Below are 19759 nucleotides of genomic sequence, written 5' to 3'. Positions count from 1 at the left end.
AATCCACGCAATTGGGATTGATGACATGCTTCAACCAAGTCAGCGAGCCGGACCACCCAATCCCGTTAGCTGTCTCTTACGACAAGCATAGTTGCCTTTTACTACCTACCAAGTAAACAGAGATATGGTTATGTTCATCATATATTATTAATATATCACACTTTCCACGAATATATATAAAATTCAACTAGAATCAGTAAGAAAGGATAAACCTATTGAATGAGACACAACCCCAGATTAACACAGCAAGTACAAGTAGGTCCTGGACGATCCATCCCACTCAGGTTACAGCAACACTGATGTTCATAATCAGGATGTAATTAACTTCTTTATCAAACTTGACAAATATCAGAGCAAAACAAAAGAAACACTTCATTAAATATTTACTAAAACCTAATTGAATGCTGTCCTGTGAGCTTGTGGCAACTACTGGCAACACACATTAGGGAGATATCACTTGTTTCTGTCACTGAGGGCAACCTGTGTTAGGGAGATATCACTTGATTCTGTCACTGAGGGCAACCTGTGTTAGGGAGATATCACTTGTTTCTGTCACTGAGGGCAACCTGTGTTAGGGAGATATCACTTGTTTCTGTCACTGAGGGCAACCTGTGTTAGGGAAATATTATTTGTTTCTGTCACTGAGGCAACCTGTGTTAGGGAGATATTACTTGTTTCTGTCACTGAGGGCAACCTGTGTTAGGGAGATATTATTTGTTTCTGTCACTGAGGGCAACCTGTGTTAGGGAGATATTACTTGTTTCTGTCACTGAGGGCAACCTGTGTTAGGGAGATATTATTTGTTTCTGTCACTGAGGGCAACCTGTGTTAGGGAGATATTATTTGTTTCTGTCACTGAGGGCAACCTGTGTTAGGGAGATATTATTTGTTTCTGTCACTGAGGGCAACCTGTGTTAGGGAGATATTATTTGTTTCTGTCACTGAGGGCAACCTGTGTCAGGGAGATATCACTTGTTTCTGTCACTGAGGGCAACCTGTGTTAGGGAGATATCACTTGTTTCTGTCACTGAGGACATCCAGTGTTTGGGAGATATTACTTGTTTCTGTCACTGAGGACATCCAGTGTTTGGGAGATATTACTTGTTTCTGTCACTAAGGGCAACCTGTGTTAGGGAGATATCACTTGTTTCTGTAACTGAGGGCAACCTGTGTTAGGGAGATATCACTTGTTTCTGTAACTGAGGGCAACCTGTGTTAGGGAGATATTACTTGTTTCTGTAACTGAGGACATCCAGTGTTTGGGAGATATTACTTGTTTCTGTCACTGAGGGCAACCTGTGTTAGGGAGATATTACTTGTTTCTGTCACTGAGGACATCCAGTGTTAGGGAGATATTACTTGTTTCTGTCACTGAGGGCAACCTGTGTTAGGGAGATATCACTTGTTTCTGTCACTGAGGGCAACCTGTGTTAGGGAGATATCACTTGTTTCTGTCACTGAGGGCAACCTGTGTTAGGGAGATATCACTTGTTTCTGTAACTGAGGACATCCAGTGTTAGGGAGATATTACTTGTTTCTGTCACTGAGGGCAACCTGTGTTAGGGAGATATCACTTGTTTCTGTCACTGAGGGCAACCTGTGTTAGGGAGATATCACTTGTTTCTGTCACTGAGGGCAACCTGTGTTAGGGAGATATCACTTGTTTCTGTAACTGAGGACATCCAGTGTTAGGGAGATATCACTTGTTTCTGTCACTGAGGGCAACCTGTGTTAGGGAGATATCACTTGTTTCTGTAACTGAGGACATCCAGTGTTAGGGAGATATCACTTGTTTCTGTCACTGAGGGCAACCTGTGTTAGGGAGATATTACTTGTTTCTGTAACTGAGGACATCCAGTGTTTGGGAGATATTACTTGTTTCTGTCACTGAGGACATCCTGTGTTTGGGAGATATCACTTGTTTCTGTCACTGAGGACATCCTGTGTTTGGGAGATATTACTTGTTTCTGTCACTGAGGACATCCTGTGTTAGGGAGATATTGCAATATTATGCAGCACTAAATAAGCTTGCTATATGACAGTAGAAATTGTTTTTCTAATCTCTTCTTAACCAGAGACATATGAAGGTGCACACACACATGAACAATGTGGTTCTTTTGATTGGTTTCTTGTTTTACGCCGCACTCAGCAATATTTCAGCTATATGACGGCGGTCTGTAAATAATCAAGTGATTTAGTGATTGATGTCATGAGCATTGATCCACGCAATTGGGATCAATGACATGCATCAACCAAATCAGCAAGCTTGACCACCTGATCCTGTAAGTCGCCTCTTACGACAATCATAGTCGCCTTTTACAGTTAAAATTGGTTGATGAAGACCTATTTTACCCGGGATCTTCACGGGTCTGAACAATGTGAAACAATGTGGAACATGTTTATCATGAGTACAGAGACAGCAGCTGATGCCAATGGAACCTTTTGGCCTGGCTCCAACATAGGTCCTCTGTGGCCAGACATTCCCAATCAACTGAGTGAGATTCATCTGTTGTGTTCATTAACTAATTATTGACTAAGCAAGTCAAACACAGCCAGAGCATGTTCGCAGGGAAAGGACACCAGTCGGCCAACACAAGTAGGCCATGATGAACCTCCTCCAGATGAGATGGAACATGATGAAACAGACATAACTAGTCAAAATTAACAAGCAGAGAACAAACGTTGTCATGTGATTTCCCCTGCTGATCATGACGGACGATTCCACAGGCTGATGAGCTCCACTCAGGGAATGGCCTCCATATCGCGGGTCCGGGGGGACATCGGCGTCATCACATGCACAGCGAGGATCAACAACATTGTGTCTAAGTAGCTCTGAGGAGGGAGTTATGGTGTGTCATACCACCATCGATCTTCTCGTATTGTCTAAAACAACTTTTAGTACTTGCTTTGTGTTTTTTCAGTTGCCAGTTTTGACAGTGTGTCATCTAAACACAATATTGTCCCACTTGCAGGTTTCCCCTTCCATGTTTTGGTTTGGTTTGTTGTTTAACGCTGCACTCAGCAATAATCAAGCCGTATGACGGCGGTCTGCAAATTATTGAGTCTGGACCGGACAATCCGGTCTTTGACATCATGAGGATCGATCCATGCAATTGGGATACAATGACATGCATCAACCAAGTCAGCGAGCCTGACCATCCAATCCCGTTAGTCGCCTCTTATGACAAGCATAGTCGCCTTTTACAGCAAGCATGGGTTGTTGAAGACCCATTCTGTCCCGGATCTTCAGGGGTCCCCATCCATGCCATGTACAGAACCTAACAAACATATATCCTATATCACCCCTGACACAGCTATTCATGTGCTACACCTGGTAACTTCCAGACTAATGACACGCAAGGTACAGGGGCACGGTACAGGGGCACGGTACAGGGGCACGGCATTTCAGCCGGACTGTACCCACACATGTACATATACCCAATGAAATGCAGGGATGTGAGCGGGTTTTACGCCAAAAAGAGGAAACCTCCAGGGGGTCTAGGAGTATGCCCCCCCTCCCAGTGTACATATACCCAGTGACAGGACACACACAGTACAGGGGCACGGCATGTCGGCCTGACAGTCCACACACATGTACCCAGTGAAAGGACACACACAGTACAGGGGCATGGTACAGGGGCATGGTACAGGGGCATGGTACAGGGGCACGGCATATCAGCCTGACACAACACACAGATGTACATGTACCCAGTGAAAGGACACACACGGTACAGGGGCATGGTACAGGGGCACGGCATATCAGCCTGACACAACACACAGATGTACATGTACCCAGTGAAAGGACACACACGGTACAGGGGCATGGCATATCAGCCTGAAAGAACACACAGATGTACATATACCCAGTGAAAGGACACACACGGTACAGGGGCATGGCATATTAGCCTGACAGAACACACACATGTACATATACCCAGTGAAAGGACACACTCGGTACAGGGGCACAGCATGTCGGCCTGACAGTACACACACATGCACATGGTTTTACGCCGCTTTTAGCAATATTCAAGCAATTTCAGGCCGGGGGACACCAGAAATAGGCTTCACACATTGTATTTGTACCCATGTTGGGAATCAAACCCAGGTCTTCGGAGTGGCGAGCAAACGCTTTAACCACAAGGCTCCCCGACCGCCCCCCACCCCACCAGTGAAAGGACACACACGGTACAGGGGCACGGCATATCGGCCTGACAGTACAAACACATTATTTACTACACATGTTTGACCCTGTTCACTGTCTGTTGGAAAAGTATCCATTCATGTATATAATGGTTCAAATTCAGTTAAAAATGTTTTCATTCAAGTAGTGTTTAATCATACTTGATTCATCATATTTAACCTAAATAAAAGAGCCAAAAATCATATTGATAATCATAACAAATGATTTAATGTAACAAGTCCTTACCGCTCAATTCCAGTTGCTACATACCAGGTAACTGATACCATAGTAACAGAAGTATAGAATATCAATATAATATGGAACAGTTGATTAGAGGGTGGTGAATTTGACTGACAATTGCTTTTCTAAACTATTGGGGGCTGAAATTAAACATGTATTATAAAGTATCGCTGAATCGAGGTTTTGGCCCTGTACCTGTGCATGAGTAAGAAAGATGGCCCCCAGTCAGCTTCATCAGGCAAGTTAGAGTTACCCCCCTTCTGATTGCTGCCTTGCCATGTCTGTGTTGTGATGTTATCAAAGCACAGACGTTACGACAAACACTGGGGTCAATACCGCCTCCTGCCAAACTGAATTATTAGACCCTGATAGGGGTGATAAACAGACACGTCACTGGCAATTCTTAAAGGCCAGCCACGTCATTCGATTCTCAATAAAACTTTTCATTAACAAGGCAAATATTTGTTCCGTTGATAATGAACAATGAACAAGATAAAGATGTTCTATTCCGAGAGTGGCATTCCGGCAGGGAGTCCTTCAGTGTAATACAATGTTTTAAGTGAGACTGGACAGATACTGCTCTTATCATAGCTGGTCATGATAAGCCAAATGCTTCAACTACAATCAGTGCAGGGCCGACCCCTCCTTGCAGGTCCCTCTGCAATGGTCAATCAATGTAGCAGCTATCATGTGTTGGGTAGACATGGTGTCCGTACAGCAAGGAGTAGATAATATTTACTTGGGAGCCCCTTACAGTGTTTACATGGAAGGATGCTCCTGGTTCTTCGTTGGAGTTGGGGCGATAGATTGCTGCCTCTCGGCTCAATTTCTGCCAAAAGAATCAATGCAGGAACATCGCAGCCTCTTATTCCCAGCTTCCTTATTTGGAACATTACGAATTTTAAACAATTATTCAAATATTGAAAATAATATCAGAAGGTAAACTTCTGACACTTATGTTTAACACTTCCATATCAGCCCAGTCCAGCTTTGATCATGAAACTGAATACCGTATTTCCTCTAACAGATGCACTGCATGTACTTTTGCCGGACATTATAACAAACAGCCTTTTTTCTGTATTTAGTAGGGTTTCCAAGAACATGCGTCAAGAATCTTTTTCCATGCCTTCCATGCCTTTTCCAAATCATCTTAGGCTGAAAAATAAATAAATTGGTTCTGAGGCAAATATTGTGCGGGCAGGCGGCCCTTCTTTTTTTTTTAAGGTTGTGTACACACTAGTAAGTATCCAAGTCCGTATATCGTTGTGTATAAGGCAAGTTTTTCATAACTAGAATTAGGAGTTGGTTGTGTGTGTGTGGGTGGTGGTGGAGGTGGTGGTGGTGGGGGGGGGTGGGGGGGGTGGGGGGGGGGGGGGGGGGGGGGGGGGGGGTTGTCTTATACACAGGGTTGAGTATTTTATGGGGTTTTTCTGCAACACAAAGACATTACTGTGGGCACGGAACACCGGAAATACCATGTCAACAAATCCGTACTGAAATACTCAAATTAATCATGTAATTGCACTGTCTGGTTGTAGAAAGAGTTCATGATATGTCTGGACTTATTTTGGTAATCTATTTTATTAATTTTATTCAACATTTCATTCAATATTGTTTCAATTCATTTCGGCAAAATCATATGTGAAGTGATCGGAAGATCGAACAACTCACCGTTATTTACAGCAACCACGGTCAAATTACCGCTATTGACGCCTTGAAACGAACTTTAGTGGATAGAGAATGGATATATATATCATAATTTCCGTACACTGAATTGCTGAAAGTCATACTTGTTGTAGTTTGACAATTATATGTCAACATTAGGTTTTCGCAATCGCAGGCGCATGGATGGTGATTGGTCAAATTCTTCAATTCAAAAACATTTCCGGCAATGGCGATTAGCTGAACCAAAGTGCTACGCTTATGGTTATTTATTTACTTCACACATATAAAGTAAAGCTGCCACTACACATGATATTGGAATAAATTATTCCTGATAAAATAATAGTTTCAGATCAAATTCTTCCGCTCATTGTATCAAAATTCTTTAAAGTTGCATTATTGGCCGAATCACCGGTTGATTCCGAGAAAAGTGTGTACAGCTGAACGCTACTTCCGGCTTAGTTTACGAGACAAGACGCACAGTAATCTTTATCTCTGCATATAAAACAATGCCAATCAGAACAGGAAATTCTATTTAATCAGCTAATCATTATGTTTAGTGATGATTTATCTCAAATTTCAAATTTGTATTGACCAAGTTTAATTGATATAATCTGTTCCATTTCCCTGAATTCGCTGAAGGGCTATGATGTAATTATTTTTTCTGCGGAAGACAAACACATTTTTATTGCAAATGTAGAGGTTTTGTATGCACTAGTGATGTGCTTTATTCCTGGTGTATATAAATTAGCATAAATTACCCGCTTATTTTACGAGACAATTAAATAACCTCTGCGTATGAAACATTGTCCCTCATACAGTGAACAAATACCATTGAATTTGTATTTGAATACCATCATCACGTCTACTGTGGAAGGCGCCTAAAACCAATGGAAAAGATTACGCTTCCATGTGAGATAGCTGGGGTAAAATGTACTGTTACGACGGATGTAATAAGTTGAGAGTGACATACCCTTACTTCTTGGAGGGTCTCTGCAAATGGTACATGGATGGAGTCCATATCAATTGGTTTGGGGCTCAAATCCAAACATGCCTTCTCTACTTACAGATAAACCTCCAGCTTTGGAGGGAACCACCATCAGTGAAACATTTGCTAAGCATTTGAATTCTCTACATTCTGCAAGAAGGTCATTCATTCAGACAGAATCCTCTGAACGAATTCGGGGGGCACTGAGGCATAATGTTACACCATCAGGTACCACCTTTCATGCAGGGGAAAAAGTCTATTACATGAGAGACAATCAGTGGAAGGGGCCTTGGAAGGTGTTAGGTGAAGATGGCAAGATTGTTTTTGTAAGGCATGGAAACATTTACATCAGGGTCCACACTTGTAGGCTTCATAAGCAGTGATCTATCCAACATGTCCAAACGAGCATGAGACTGAGAATTTGCATGAGGAAGACTGTCATAAAGATCTCTCTGGTGTTGAGAAGAACAAATGTGAGCATAGTATCCAAGACAAAAATGATCCAAGCATCATAACATTTCCAAAGGTGAAAGACAAGGTAAAGTATTTGCCACAAAATACAGACAAGTGGAAAGGGCTGAGGTGATTAGTAGAGGTGGCAAGGTTACAGGAAAGTATAAGGGGTATTTCAATGTCCGTGAAACTGATAGTCAGGAGGTCAAAACATTGAACTTTGAAACTGATGTCCAGCGATGGGAAAAGGTTGAAACTGACAGTTTCAGGTCAGCTGAGTGAGTGAGTATGGTTTTACGCTGCTTTTAGCAATATTCCAGCAATATCACGGCGGGGGACACCAGAAATGGGCTTCACACATTGTACCCATGTCAGGATTCGAACCCGGGTCTTCGGCGTGACGAGCAAACGCTTTAACCACCAGGCTACCCAACCGCCCCTTCAGGTCAGCTGAAGATGTGAATGTTGCCTTTGTCCCTTGTAAACATCATGAGGATAAAGCTGTTAAAATTGCCAAAGAAACCAAACATAGAAATTGGGAATTGTTTGATGTTTATGAAGAGGTGCTTCATTGTGGCCAGCCATGTATATCTACAAGATGGGTGATAACTGAAAAGGTCAACGGAGAAAAGAAAGAAATCAAGGCAAGACTTGTTGCAAGAGGCTTTGAAGAAAAGCAGTGTGTGCAAAGTGATTTGCCAACAGCAGGTAAAGATACTATTTGAACAATTTTGGCAATTTTCTGTATGAAGTCTTGGGAATGCAGAACCATTGACAAAAAGGCCGCATTCTTGCAAGGGAAAAGCATTGAAAGAGAAGTGTATTTAAAGCCACCAAAAGAGTCTGACGCAGATGGAAAAATATGGAAGTTAATGAAATGTGTTTATGGTTTGACTGATGCATCTAGAACATGGTATTTCCATGTATGTGAAGTACTCAAACTCTTGAAATGCAAGCAATCTGAGATTGATCCAGCTCTTTTCTATTGGCTTGTAGATGGAAATTTATCCGGTATCTTCCTAATGCATGTGGACAATTTCATATGGGCAGGGACACCAGATTTTGAGAGTCTCGTTATTGGAAGGATACGACAGACTTTTAAGATTGGAAAACAAGCAACAGGCTTTTTTCAGTACATTGGTTTGGAAATCAAGCAGAGCAAGGGAGAAATCATGATGGATCAACTTTCATACATTGAGAATCTGACCAGTACACCAATACACCCTTGAAGAGCATCACAGAAATGTGAACCAATGATGAAGGAAGAGACAACTCAATGTAGAAGCTCTATTGGCCAATTAAGCTGGGTGGCAAATCAGACAAGACCAGATGTCATGTTTGATGTGTTTGAGTTGAGTGTTTGTATAAAGCAGCCAACAGTTGAAGATTTGATAAGAGCAAACAAAACCATGAAGAATGCAGACTTTGTTTCAAGGAAATGGGGAAGCTAGATGATCTTCGTCTTATGATGTTCAGTGACGCATCCTATGGCAATTTGAGTGATGGTGTGTCAAGTACTGGTGGATTCATCATTTTCTCAACCTGCAAGGACAACATGCGCTGTCCCCTTGTTTGGAAGGCTACTACAATCAGAAGAGTGGTACGCAGCATGCTTGCTGCAGAGGCCCTTGCCATGGTGGATGGACTAGAAGCAGTGAGTTGTCTTGGACATCTCATCAGTGAAATTCTTACAAATGGTTTGGGAAAGAATGTTATCCCTATTGATTGCTACACTGACAATAAGTCACTCTGTGAGAACATTCACTCAACAAAATCTGTCAATGAAAAACGTCTGAGAATAGACATTGCAGGAATAAAGCAAATGCTAGAAAGAAAGGAAATCTCCAAGGTGTGTTGGGTTAAATCAAGTGACCAGCTTGCTGACAGTTTGACAAAAAGAGGAGCATCTGCGAGATCTTGAAGACTGGACAATTGAACATTTAACATGTGTGATGTTACAGTTGTCCCTGCAAGAAATAATGCAGTTCATGGACTGAAGTAGTGTTGTGATATGAACCTTTTTTATTAGTTCAGTTTTTAATTCATATGTTATAATTCATATGTTATAAAAACTAAATATTTTATTTCATTCATATAAAACAAAAGATAATATTTCATATTTGGTTGTACAGTTCCTTTTATACTTGTACAGATGTGTTGTCAATTTAAAAAAAGGGGGAGTATGTTAATGTGTGGATACGAAACTTACACTCTAATACGAAACTGACTTCTATGATTTGAGACTGATTTTACGGCGGCAATCTTGGTTTGCTCTAGGCAGGCAATGAGTGACAACTTGTGTGAGTGCAGGAGGTGTATTGTGTTGGCAGATGGATATTGAATACAAGTGTATATGAAGAACCTGTGTCTGTCTATTTTATCATGTCCCTCCTATTGACCAATCAGATTCCACATCTCATATCACTTGCATTTGCTTCAAACGAAATGGCGGTGCCCACTCAAGACGATACTCATGATATTTGATGCAATAAAACAGGTTTTACCTCACAAATGCATCAGACCACTTGAGCACCTTGATTAAAAACATGAAAAGATTAGGAAAATAACTGTTGATGACCAGTCAATGTTAAACATGCTCTGCAAATTCTGCAATCGTTCGAAATCTGCACTGAGGTTTTCAGAACCGGACGTCGTTTTTGTCATGCTGGACTATGCGCAGACTTGTTAGTCCAGGCACAATGTAACTTAGCAATTCCTGCCTATTTCAACAAGGGTGAAAACTGGACTTTTATAGATGAAAATTTACAAATTTACAGGCAAACTGCCACTCACAGGGAAGTCTAATATCATTTTTTAATTATTTACAGATCAAAGGAATACATGACAAAAAGTGATGACGTGGCTCACTCAGGCAGTGTGGGTTCTAATCCCAGATGAGACTAAACCCCAAAAAGCACAAGAATCTGTATTTTACCAAGAAAGTGTTATTTCAAATAAAACATGTTACATTTGATCACTTTCTAAATGGCATTGTGTTCAATATATTCAAGTTCTCAGAACCTCTAAATGCCAATCAAAGTTTTCAGATCAAAAGAACGTCAAAGTATTTTGAACAAGAATTTGACATAAAATAGCATCCCGATTCCACCACAATGGCCACCATCACTGCGGAGGGAAACAGCTCATTCCCTGATCGTAGCCCAACATCACTACACTGATTTCTTTATACTACTATTCACTGGTCCTGGCCTGCCCTATATTAGACACCTGGCCTGAGTTGGAGTCCATCAGATATCAGAGGACCAGTCTGTATTGGTCCACGTGTCTTCAGCCAGCATCTTGTGTCCAGCGACTATCAGAGGAAACTCAGTATTCGAGGATGAACCTTGGGCCAGTCTTACAAATGTTAATGGAATCCTTTGAACTGAAGAAATTCACATATTCTATAAATTATATAATTTTCCCCAAATGTCCTAATTGCCATTCTAATCAGAAAATCTTTCCAAGATAAGTTTTAGACTTAATAAGAGATTTCAGACTAAAAAAGGACATCAAATAGAGTTTTTTTTCAAAGTCTCCTGCAAAAAATCAAGTTGAAAGTGAGTAAAGAAGTGATTGCTTTACATCCACAAAGTACCAGTTCTGAAGTATAAAAGGCTTCAATTTGATGACGTGCACTCATTATTGGTGCTGAACTGCAAGCCAGGCAAGTAAGGGAATAGGGAGGGTCAATCTTCCTTTGACATAAGAATGAAACATTTTACGAGAAAGCAGGTGACTTAGCTTGTCCAATCATCCATCATAAAGCAGGTCTCCACAACAGACACCTGGTGTTGAGTGGAGATGAAACAAATTGGAAATGAAGTCTACATAATTCACGATGAAGTACAGAGAAAGCATTCAATGTAAGTTAGAGACAGAAACTGGTCATCAACGGAAATATGGCTGGTGATATTCCTTGGCTGCTTCTCTGCCGTATCACAGTGCTTCAAAACACACGTTTGCCTTGCACCACAAACAAGTCTTTACAGGAATACCACAAGATTTATCTGTGTGGATACCAGAAAGTGCCGATTTCCTGCAGCAAGAGATGGAAGATGGTATACCACGATATCAGTTTTTAATTTGATGCTTACATGATATACTGCTTTTTCCATTGGACGAGAGGTCGGTTCATAAGTGTATGAACGACACAATTTGACGTTCATACATGAGACTGTGTTCTTGAAATGATGTAAACACTGACAGACTACTTCTACATTCATGGGGAAACCCCTGGGAATACCTTAGCACGAAAACATACAAATGCGTTCTTTCTGATCATTTAGAACCTTTAATCTTTGCTTCAGCATTTCAGTATACAGTGAGAAATGTCAGGGAGCTTGACTGCATGATTGTTCACGAATATCCTCGCTACGGCCCATCCTAAACAAACGAAGAAATGGACATCCAAACTATCGTCGTATCGACTCGATTCGTGTCTAGGCTGACAGTGACGTCTCCAGCAATCTATGACCTTAGTGTCTGTTTGACACATCTTTAATCACCTTTCAATGATCTACCTGTTGATGAATGATGACTAACACATGTAACTAACACAGGTTCATTAACATCTTTGGAAATCTCTCCCATAACGTTTATCATGTCGGCTCTTTAGACGTCTTGTACTTGATGTAAGTGTAAACATTGCATGAACGTCGTCGCAAGCAGCGATACAGTTCATACAGTTTGGCCTTCCCTCTAAGAAGGTTCATACTCCAATGAGCTCACACAAAGTGAAGGTCAATTCTTAAATGTAATGCTGAGGAATACACATCACAATAGGCTTTGAAAGCACTGGTATGTTGCGTTTTAAAAAATCAAGTGTATTTTCATCTTGTTGGCAAAGTTAACGTAAGTGACAAATTCAAACACAATTATGAAATTCAGAAATTTGCAACTGATTCGTGTGATCAAAGAAGAGGAACTATTCACGACGAGCTTCCTGTATACATGTATAATGTGTCTATTTCACCAACATCCAACTCAATGGCAGACAATTATGGAGACGTCAGAAATGTGCGGGAATAGGTTTGTTTTTTCAGGTTCATAAATTACAGATGAAAGAATGCATGCAATATATTGTGGTACATATCGCAATACAGGAATCATTATTGCAAAAAATTGCCATACGGAAGTCAGGCCAATAGCAATCACAACTACTTACACAGGTCGTCCAAACTCATCCTTGTCAACAGCGACCTCAGACACACCCTCCTTCTCCATCAACATCTTCCTGAACACCGACACCTTTCCCTCAATCTCCTCCGCTGAATACCTGCAACAACAACATACAACATCATGACATCAGTTGAATATTATAGAACACACAACACCACTGTCAACTTGTTGACAATGTAATCATGTTGCACTCAGTTGTCAGCGGGCAGGGCAGGGCTGGCGGGGCGGGTCAGGGCGGGTCGGAGCAGGGCGGGGTGGGGCGGGGCAGGGCAGGGCAGGGCAGGGCAGGTTTGGATGGGGCATGGCAGGGCGGGGTTGGGCATGGCATGGCAGGTTGGGGCGGGGCAGGGCAGGGCAGGGCAGGTCGAAGTGGAGCATGGCAGGGCAAGGCAGGGCAGGGCAGGGCAGGTCGAGGTGGGGCATGGCAGGGCATGGTTGGGCATGGCATGTTGGGGCGGGGCAGGGCAGGGCAGGGCAGGGCAGGGCAGGTTGGGACAGGGCAGGGCAGGGCAGGGCGGGGTTGGGTAGGGCGGGGCATGGCGAGGTGGGGCATGGCACGGCAGGGTGGGGCGGGGCAGGGCAGGGCAGGAGGGAGCAGTCCTACCCTGTATTATTAGCATCAAGGTAAAATAACAGCGAGTGAGTGAGTGAGTGGAGTGAGTCCCTCCCCGTAGTGTACTATCAAGCGGTGTATAACATGTACATCAGACATCCAGCCAAGTCGGTGTGAGAACATCAATATGACTTCCATATATTGGAATGTGTTCTTTTGAGATATAACATGGAGGTTCATATCACTGAGCACACAGTTGGGTTAGTGCCAATGGGAGTCTACAAATCAATAAAATGAATTTCATCATTGCACACACTGACCAGGGTTCCCAGAATGGACAAGACTTTGATATTTAATAAATGAATTTTGAACCGACCATTGACACAACTGTCTGGAAGAATGACACAAGTGTAGTTAAGTCAAGCTGCATAATTATTTTGCAGAAATTACTATGAGTGAGTGAGATTTTACGCTGATTTAAGCAGTATTTCAGTTGTATCATAAAATGATGAAATGGTCCTATTACCATTTGTCTCCAGCACACTGAGAGAGACCTGAATAAATGTCATTAAAGCATTTCTGTTACTGTTACAGTGAGTGAGTGAGTGAGTGAGTGTGAGTGAGCAAGCTTTGAACAGTATTTGAGCCATATCCCAGTGTGTCAGCTCGGATGTGGGAAGAAACTGATGCAGGTATTACTGTGGTGAAAGCCACAATCACAGGATGCTGACAAGCTAAAAACCTGGATTTGAACCCAGGATCCTAGGTTTCTGGCATGAATTACAGACGCAACTCTACACAGCGAAGTGCGGCACCTTAGATGATTGGGCCAGCCCTGCCCCTAACAGTTACTGTGTAGCATGAGACTGATTACAGCACCTAGATGTAGGAAATAGGACAAGCTGGCCTCATCATTAAGATAGTTAACCAATACTTTACAGTTGAAGATTTGTTTGTTTGTTTGTTATTTTAAGTGTGTAGAAGACTGATGATACAACATGGTGGAGGTGTGGGCTTGCCACTGTAGGGGACAAGGTGTGTACAATGGGGATTGGGGGCACGCCGAGTGTGTAGAAGACTGATGTTACAACATGGTGGAGGTGTGGGCTTGCCACTGTAAGGGACAAGGTGTGTACAATGGGGGTTGGGGGCAAGCGGAGTGTGTAGAAGACTGATGCTACAACATGGTGGAGGTGTGGGCTTGCCACTGTAGGGGACAAGGTGTGTACAATGGGGGTTGGGGGCAAGCGGAGTGTGTAGAAGACTGATGCTACAACATGGTGGAGGTGTGGGCTTGCCACTGTAGGCGACAAGGTGTGTACATTGGGGGTGGGGGCAAACGGAGTGTGTAGAAGACTGATGCTACAACATGGTGGAGGTGTGGGCTTGCCACTGTAAGGGACAAGGTGTGTACAATGGGGGTTGGGGGCAAGCGGAGTGTGTAGAAGACTGATGCTACAACATGGTGGAGGTGTGGGCTTGCCACTGTAGGGGACAAGGTGTGTACAATGGGGGTTGGGGGCAAGCGGAGTGTGTAGAAGACTGATGCTACAACATGGTGGAGGTGTGGGCTTGCCACTGTAAGGGACAAGGTGTGTACATTGGGGGTGGGGGCAAACGGAGTGTGTAGAAGACTGATGCTACAACATGGTGGAGGTGTGGGCCTGCCACTGTAGAGGACAAGGTGTGTACAATGGGGGTTGGGAGCAAGCGGAGTGTGTAGAAGACTGATGCTACAACATGGTGGAGGTGTGGGCCTGCCACTGTAAGGGACAAGGTGTGTACAATGGGGGTGGGGGCAAGCGGAGTGTGTAGAGACTGATGCTACAACATGGTGAAGGTGTGGGCCTGCCACTGTAGGGGACAAGGTGTGTACAATGGGGGTGGGGGCAAGCGGAGTGTGTAGAAGACTGATGATACAACATGGTGGAGGTGTGGGCTTGCCACTGTAAGGGACAAGGTGTGTACAATGGGGGTTGGGGGCAAGCGGAGTGTGTAGAAGACTGATGCTACAACATGGTGGAGGTGTGGGCTTGCCACTGTAAGGGACAAGGTGTGTACAATGGGGGTGGGGGCAAGCGGAGTGTGTAGAAGACTGATGCTACAACATGGTGGAGGTGTGGGCCTGCCACTGTAAGGGACAAGGTGTGTACAATGGGGGTGGGGGGAGGCAGAGTGTGTAGAAGACTGATGCTACAACATGGTGGAGGTGTGGGCTTGCCACTGTAGGGGACAAGGTGTGTACAATGGGGGTGGGGGCAAGCGGAGTGTGTAGAAGACTGATGCTACAACATGGTGGAGGTGTGGGCTTGCCACTGTAGGGGACAAGGTGTGTACAATGGGGGTGGGGGCAAGCGGAGTGTGTAGAAGACTGATGCTACAACATGGTGGAGGTGTGGGCTTGCCACTGTAAGGGACAAGGTGTGTACAATGGGGGTGGGGGCAAGCGGAGTGTGTAGAAGACTGATGCTACAACATGGTGGAGGTGTGGGCTTGCCACTGTAGGGGACAAGGTGTGTACAATGGGGGTGGGGGCAAGCGGAGTGTGTAGAAGACTGATGCTACAACATGGTGGAGGTGTGGGCTTGCCACTGTAGGGGACAAGGTGTGTACAATGGGGGTGGGGGCAAGCGGAGTGTGTAGAAGACTGATGCTACAACATGGTGGAGGTGTGGGCTTGCCACTGTAAGGGACAAGGTGTGTACAATGGGGGTGGGGGCAAGCGGAGTGTGTAGAAGACTGATGCTACAACATGGTGGAGGTGTGGGCCTGCCACTGTAAGGGACAAGGTGTGTACAATGGGGGTTGGGAGCAAGCGGAGTGTGTAGAAGACTGATGCTACAACATGGTGGAGGTGTGGGCCTGCCACTGTAAGGGACAAGGTGTGTACAATGGGGGTGGGGGCAAGCGGAGTGTGTAGAAGACTGATGCTACAACATGGTGGAGGTGTGGGCTTGCCACTGTAAGGGACAAGGTGTGTACAATGGGGGTGGGGGCAAGCAGAGTGTGTAGAAGACTGATGCTACAACATGGTGGAGGTGTGGGCTTGCCACTGTAGGCGACAAGGTGTGTACAATGGGGGTGGGGGCAAGCGGAGTGTGTAGAAGACTGATGCTACAACATGGTGGAGGTGTGGGCCTGCCACTGTAAGGGACAAGGTGTGTACAATGGGGGTTGGGAGCAAGCGGAGTGTGTAGAAGACTGATGCTACAACATGGTGGAGGTGTGGGCTTGCCACTGTAGGGGACAAGGTGTGTACAATGGGGGTGGGGGCAAGCGGAGTGTGTAGAAGACTGATGCTACAACATGGTGGAGGTGTGGGCTTGCCACTGTAGGCGACAAGGTGTGTACAATGGGGGTGGGGGCAAGCGGAGTGTGTAGAAGACTGATGCTACAACATGGTGGAGGTGTGGGCCTGCCACTGTAAGGGACAAGGTGTGTACAATGGGGGTTGGGAGCAAGCGGAGTGTGTAGAAGACTGATGCTACAACATGGTGGAGGTGTGGGCTTGCCACTGTAAGGGACAAGGTGTGTACAATGGGGGTGGGGGCAAACGGAGTGTGTAGAAGACTGATGCTACAACATGGTGGAGGTGTGGGCCTGCCACTGTAAGGGACAAGGTGTGTACAATGGGGGTTGGGAGCAAGCGGAGTGTGTAGAAGACTGATGCTACAACATGGTGGAGGTGTGGGCTTGCCACTGTAGGGGACAAGGTGTGTACAATGGGGGTGGGGGCAAGCGGAATGTGTAGAAGACTGATGCTACAACATGGCGGAGGTGTGGGCTTGCCACTGTAAGGGACAAGGTGTGTACAATGGGGGTGGGGGCAAGCAGAGTGTGTAGAAGACTGATGCTACAACATGGTGGAGGTGTGGGCTTGCCACTGTAGGCGACAAGGTGTGTACAATGGGGGTGGGGGCAAGCGGAGTGTGTAGAAGACTGATGCTACAACATGGTGGAGGTGTGGGCCTGCCACTGTAAGGGACAAGGTGTGTACAATGGGGGTTGGGAGCAAGCGGAGTGTGTAGAAGACTGATGCTACAACATGGTGGAGGTGTGGGCTTGCCACTGTAGGGGACAAGGTGTGTACAATGGGGGTGGGGGCAAGCGGAGTGTGTAGAAGACTGATGCTACAACATGGTGGAGGTGTGGGCTTGCCACTGTAAGGGACAAGGTGTGTACAATGGGGGTGGGGGCAAGCGGAGTGTGTAGAAGACTGATGCTACAACATGGTGGAGGTGTGGGCCTGCCACTGTAAGGGACAAGGTGTGTACAATGGGGGTTGGGAGCAAGCGGAGTGTGTAGAAGACTGAAGCTACAACATGGTGGAGGCGTGGGCTTGCCACTGTAAGGGACAAGGTGTGTACAATGGGGGTGGGGGCAAACGGAGTGTGTAGAAGACTGATGCTACAACATGGTGGAGGTGTGGGCCTGCCACTGTAAGGGACAAGGTGTGTACAATGGGGGTTGGGAGCAAGCGGAGTGTGTAGAAGACTGATGCTACAACATGGTGGAGGTGTGGGCTTGCCACTGTAGGGGACAAGGTGTGTACAATGAGGGTGGGGGCAAGCGGAGTGTGTAGAAGACTGATGCTACAACATGGTGGAGGTGTGGGCCTGCCACTGTAAGGGACAAGGTGTGTACAATGGGGGTTGGGGGCAAGCCGAGTGTGTAGAAGACTGATGATACAACATGGTGGAGGTGTGGGCTTGCCACTGTAAGGGACAAGGTGTGTACAATGGGGGTGGGGGCAAGCGGAGTGTGTAGAAGACTGATGCTACAACATGGTGGAGGTGTGGGCTTGCCACTGTAGGCGACAAGGTGTGTACAATGGGGGTGGGGGCAAGCGGAGTGTGTAGAAGACTGATGCTACAACATGGTGGAGGTGTGGGCCTGCCACTGTAGGGGACAAGGTGTGTACAATGGGGGTTGGGGGCAAGCGGAGTGTGTAGAAGACTGATGCTACAACATGGTGGAGGTGTGGGCTAGCCACTGTAGGCGACAAGGTGTGTACAATGGGGGTGGGGGCAAGCGGAGTGTGTAGAAGACTGATGCTACAACATGGTGGAGGTGTGGGCCTGCCACTGTAGGGGACAAGGTGTGTACAATGGGGGTTGGGGGCAAGCGGAGTGTGTAGAAGACTGATGCTACAACATGGTGGAGGTGTGGGCTAGCCACTGTAGGCGACAAGGTGTCAGGAGTATTGCTGAAAGTGACACAACACACATCCTTCAACAGGATCCATCTCACAGCAAGTCTGCTGTACATAGTCTTTGTTTTCCCTGCGGTTTTGGCTGCACTGTCAACATTGCAAACTTTACGGCAGATATGCACAAAATGCCAGCAAATTGGACAATTGAGTCTTTTCTAGATACTTTGAGCTACATATATTTATATTTATATATATATATATATATATATATATATATATATATATATATATATATATATACACCAGGGTGTCAGTCCTGTCTCTGGTTGCCAGCCAGCTCCAAGTAGAGACCAGTTTCAGCTGGGTTATCCAACTCATGAACTGTCATGTCTTTGTGTTCCAACCATGAGGGACATTTCTAATACTATCAACCAGCGAGTTGCCTTGCCCAGAAACTACTATTTCCAGTCCACTAGGATATAGCTGGAATACTGCTGACTGGGGTCTTCTGTCTGCAACGTACTCAGTGTAATGTGCATGGTTTGTTTGTTTGTTTGTTTGTTGGTTTACACCGCACTCAGCAATATTCCAGCTAAATGACGCAACCTGTAAATAATTAAGTCTGCCACAGACAATCCAGTGATTGATATCATGAGCATCAATCTATGCAATTAGGATACGATGACATGCATCAACCAAGTCAGTGAGTCTGACCACCTGATCCCTCTTACAAACAAGCGTAATCGCCTTTTATAGCAAGCATGGGTTGCTGAAGACCTGTTCTACCCTGGATCTTACATGCTTGGTATCGGCAGTAAGTGGCTGGTAGAAGGTCTGTTACATCTTGGTATCGGTAGTAAGTGGCTGGTAGGAGGTCTGCTACATGATTGGTATCGGTAGTAAGTGGCTGGTAGAAGGTCTGTTACATCTTGGTATCTGTAGTAAGTGGCTGGTAGGAGGTCTGTTACATGCTTGGTATTGGTAGTAAGTGGCTGGTAGGGGGTCTGTTACATCTTGGTTATTGGTAGTAAGTGGCTGGTAGGAGGTCTGCTACATGCTTGGTATCGGTAGTAAGTGGCTGGTAGAAGGTCTGTTACATCTTGGTATCTGTAGTAAGTGGCTGGTAGGAGGTCTGTTACATGCTTGGTATCGGTAGTAAGTGGCTGGTAGGAGGTCTGTTACATGCTTGGTATCGGTAGTAAGTGGCTGGTAGGAGGTCTGTTACATGCTTGGTATCGGTAGTAAGTGGCTGGTAGGAGGTCTGTTACATCTTGGTATCGGCAGTAAGTGGCTGGTAGGAGGTCTGTTACATGCTTGGTATCGGTAGTAAGTGGCTGGTAGGAGGTCTGT

General features: G+C 45.1%; 1 protein-coding gene across 3 annotated transcripts in view; it reads right to left on the bottom strand.

Annotated features, from left to right (window-relative positions):
- LOC139472497 (serine/arginine repetitive matrix protein 2-like) overlaps positions 1-19759 on the bottom strand; it is a 103355-nt gene that overhangs the window by 67043 nt on the left and 16553 nt on the right. For all 3 annotated transcript variants that reach the window (XM_071254974.1, XM_071254975.1, XM_071254976.1), the window contains exon 3: positions 12691-12801. In XM_071254974.1, coding sequence (XP_071111075.1) covers positions 12691-12801 — 111 coding nt within the window. The remainder of the gene's footprint in view (positions 1-12690; positions 12802-19759) is intronic.

The sequence above is a fragment of the Haliotis cracherodii genome, unplaced genomic scaffold, assembly GCF_022045235.1.
Source record: "Haliotis cracherodii isolate W230 unplaced genomic scaffold, xgHalCrac1.p SCAF_24, whole genome shotgun sequence".
NCBI lineage: Eukaryota > Metazoa > Mollusca > Gastropoda > Lepetellida > Haliotidae > Haliotis > Haliotis cracherodii.
This window is presented reverse-complemented; position numbering and strand designations above follow the sequence as displayed.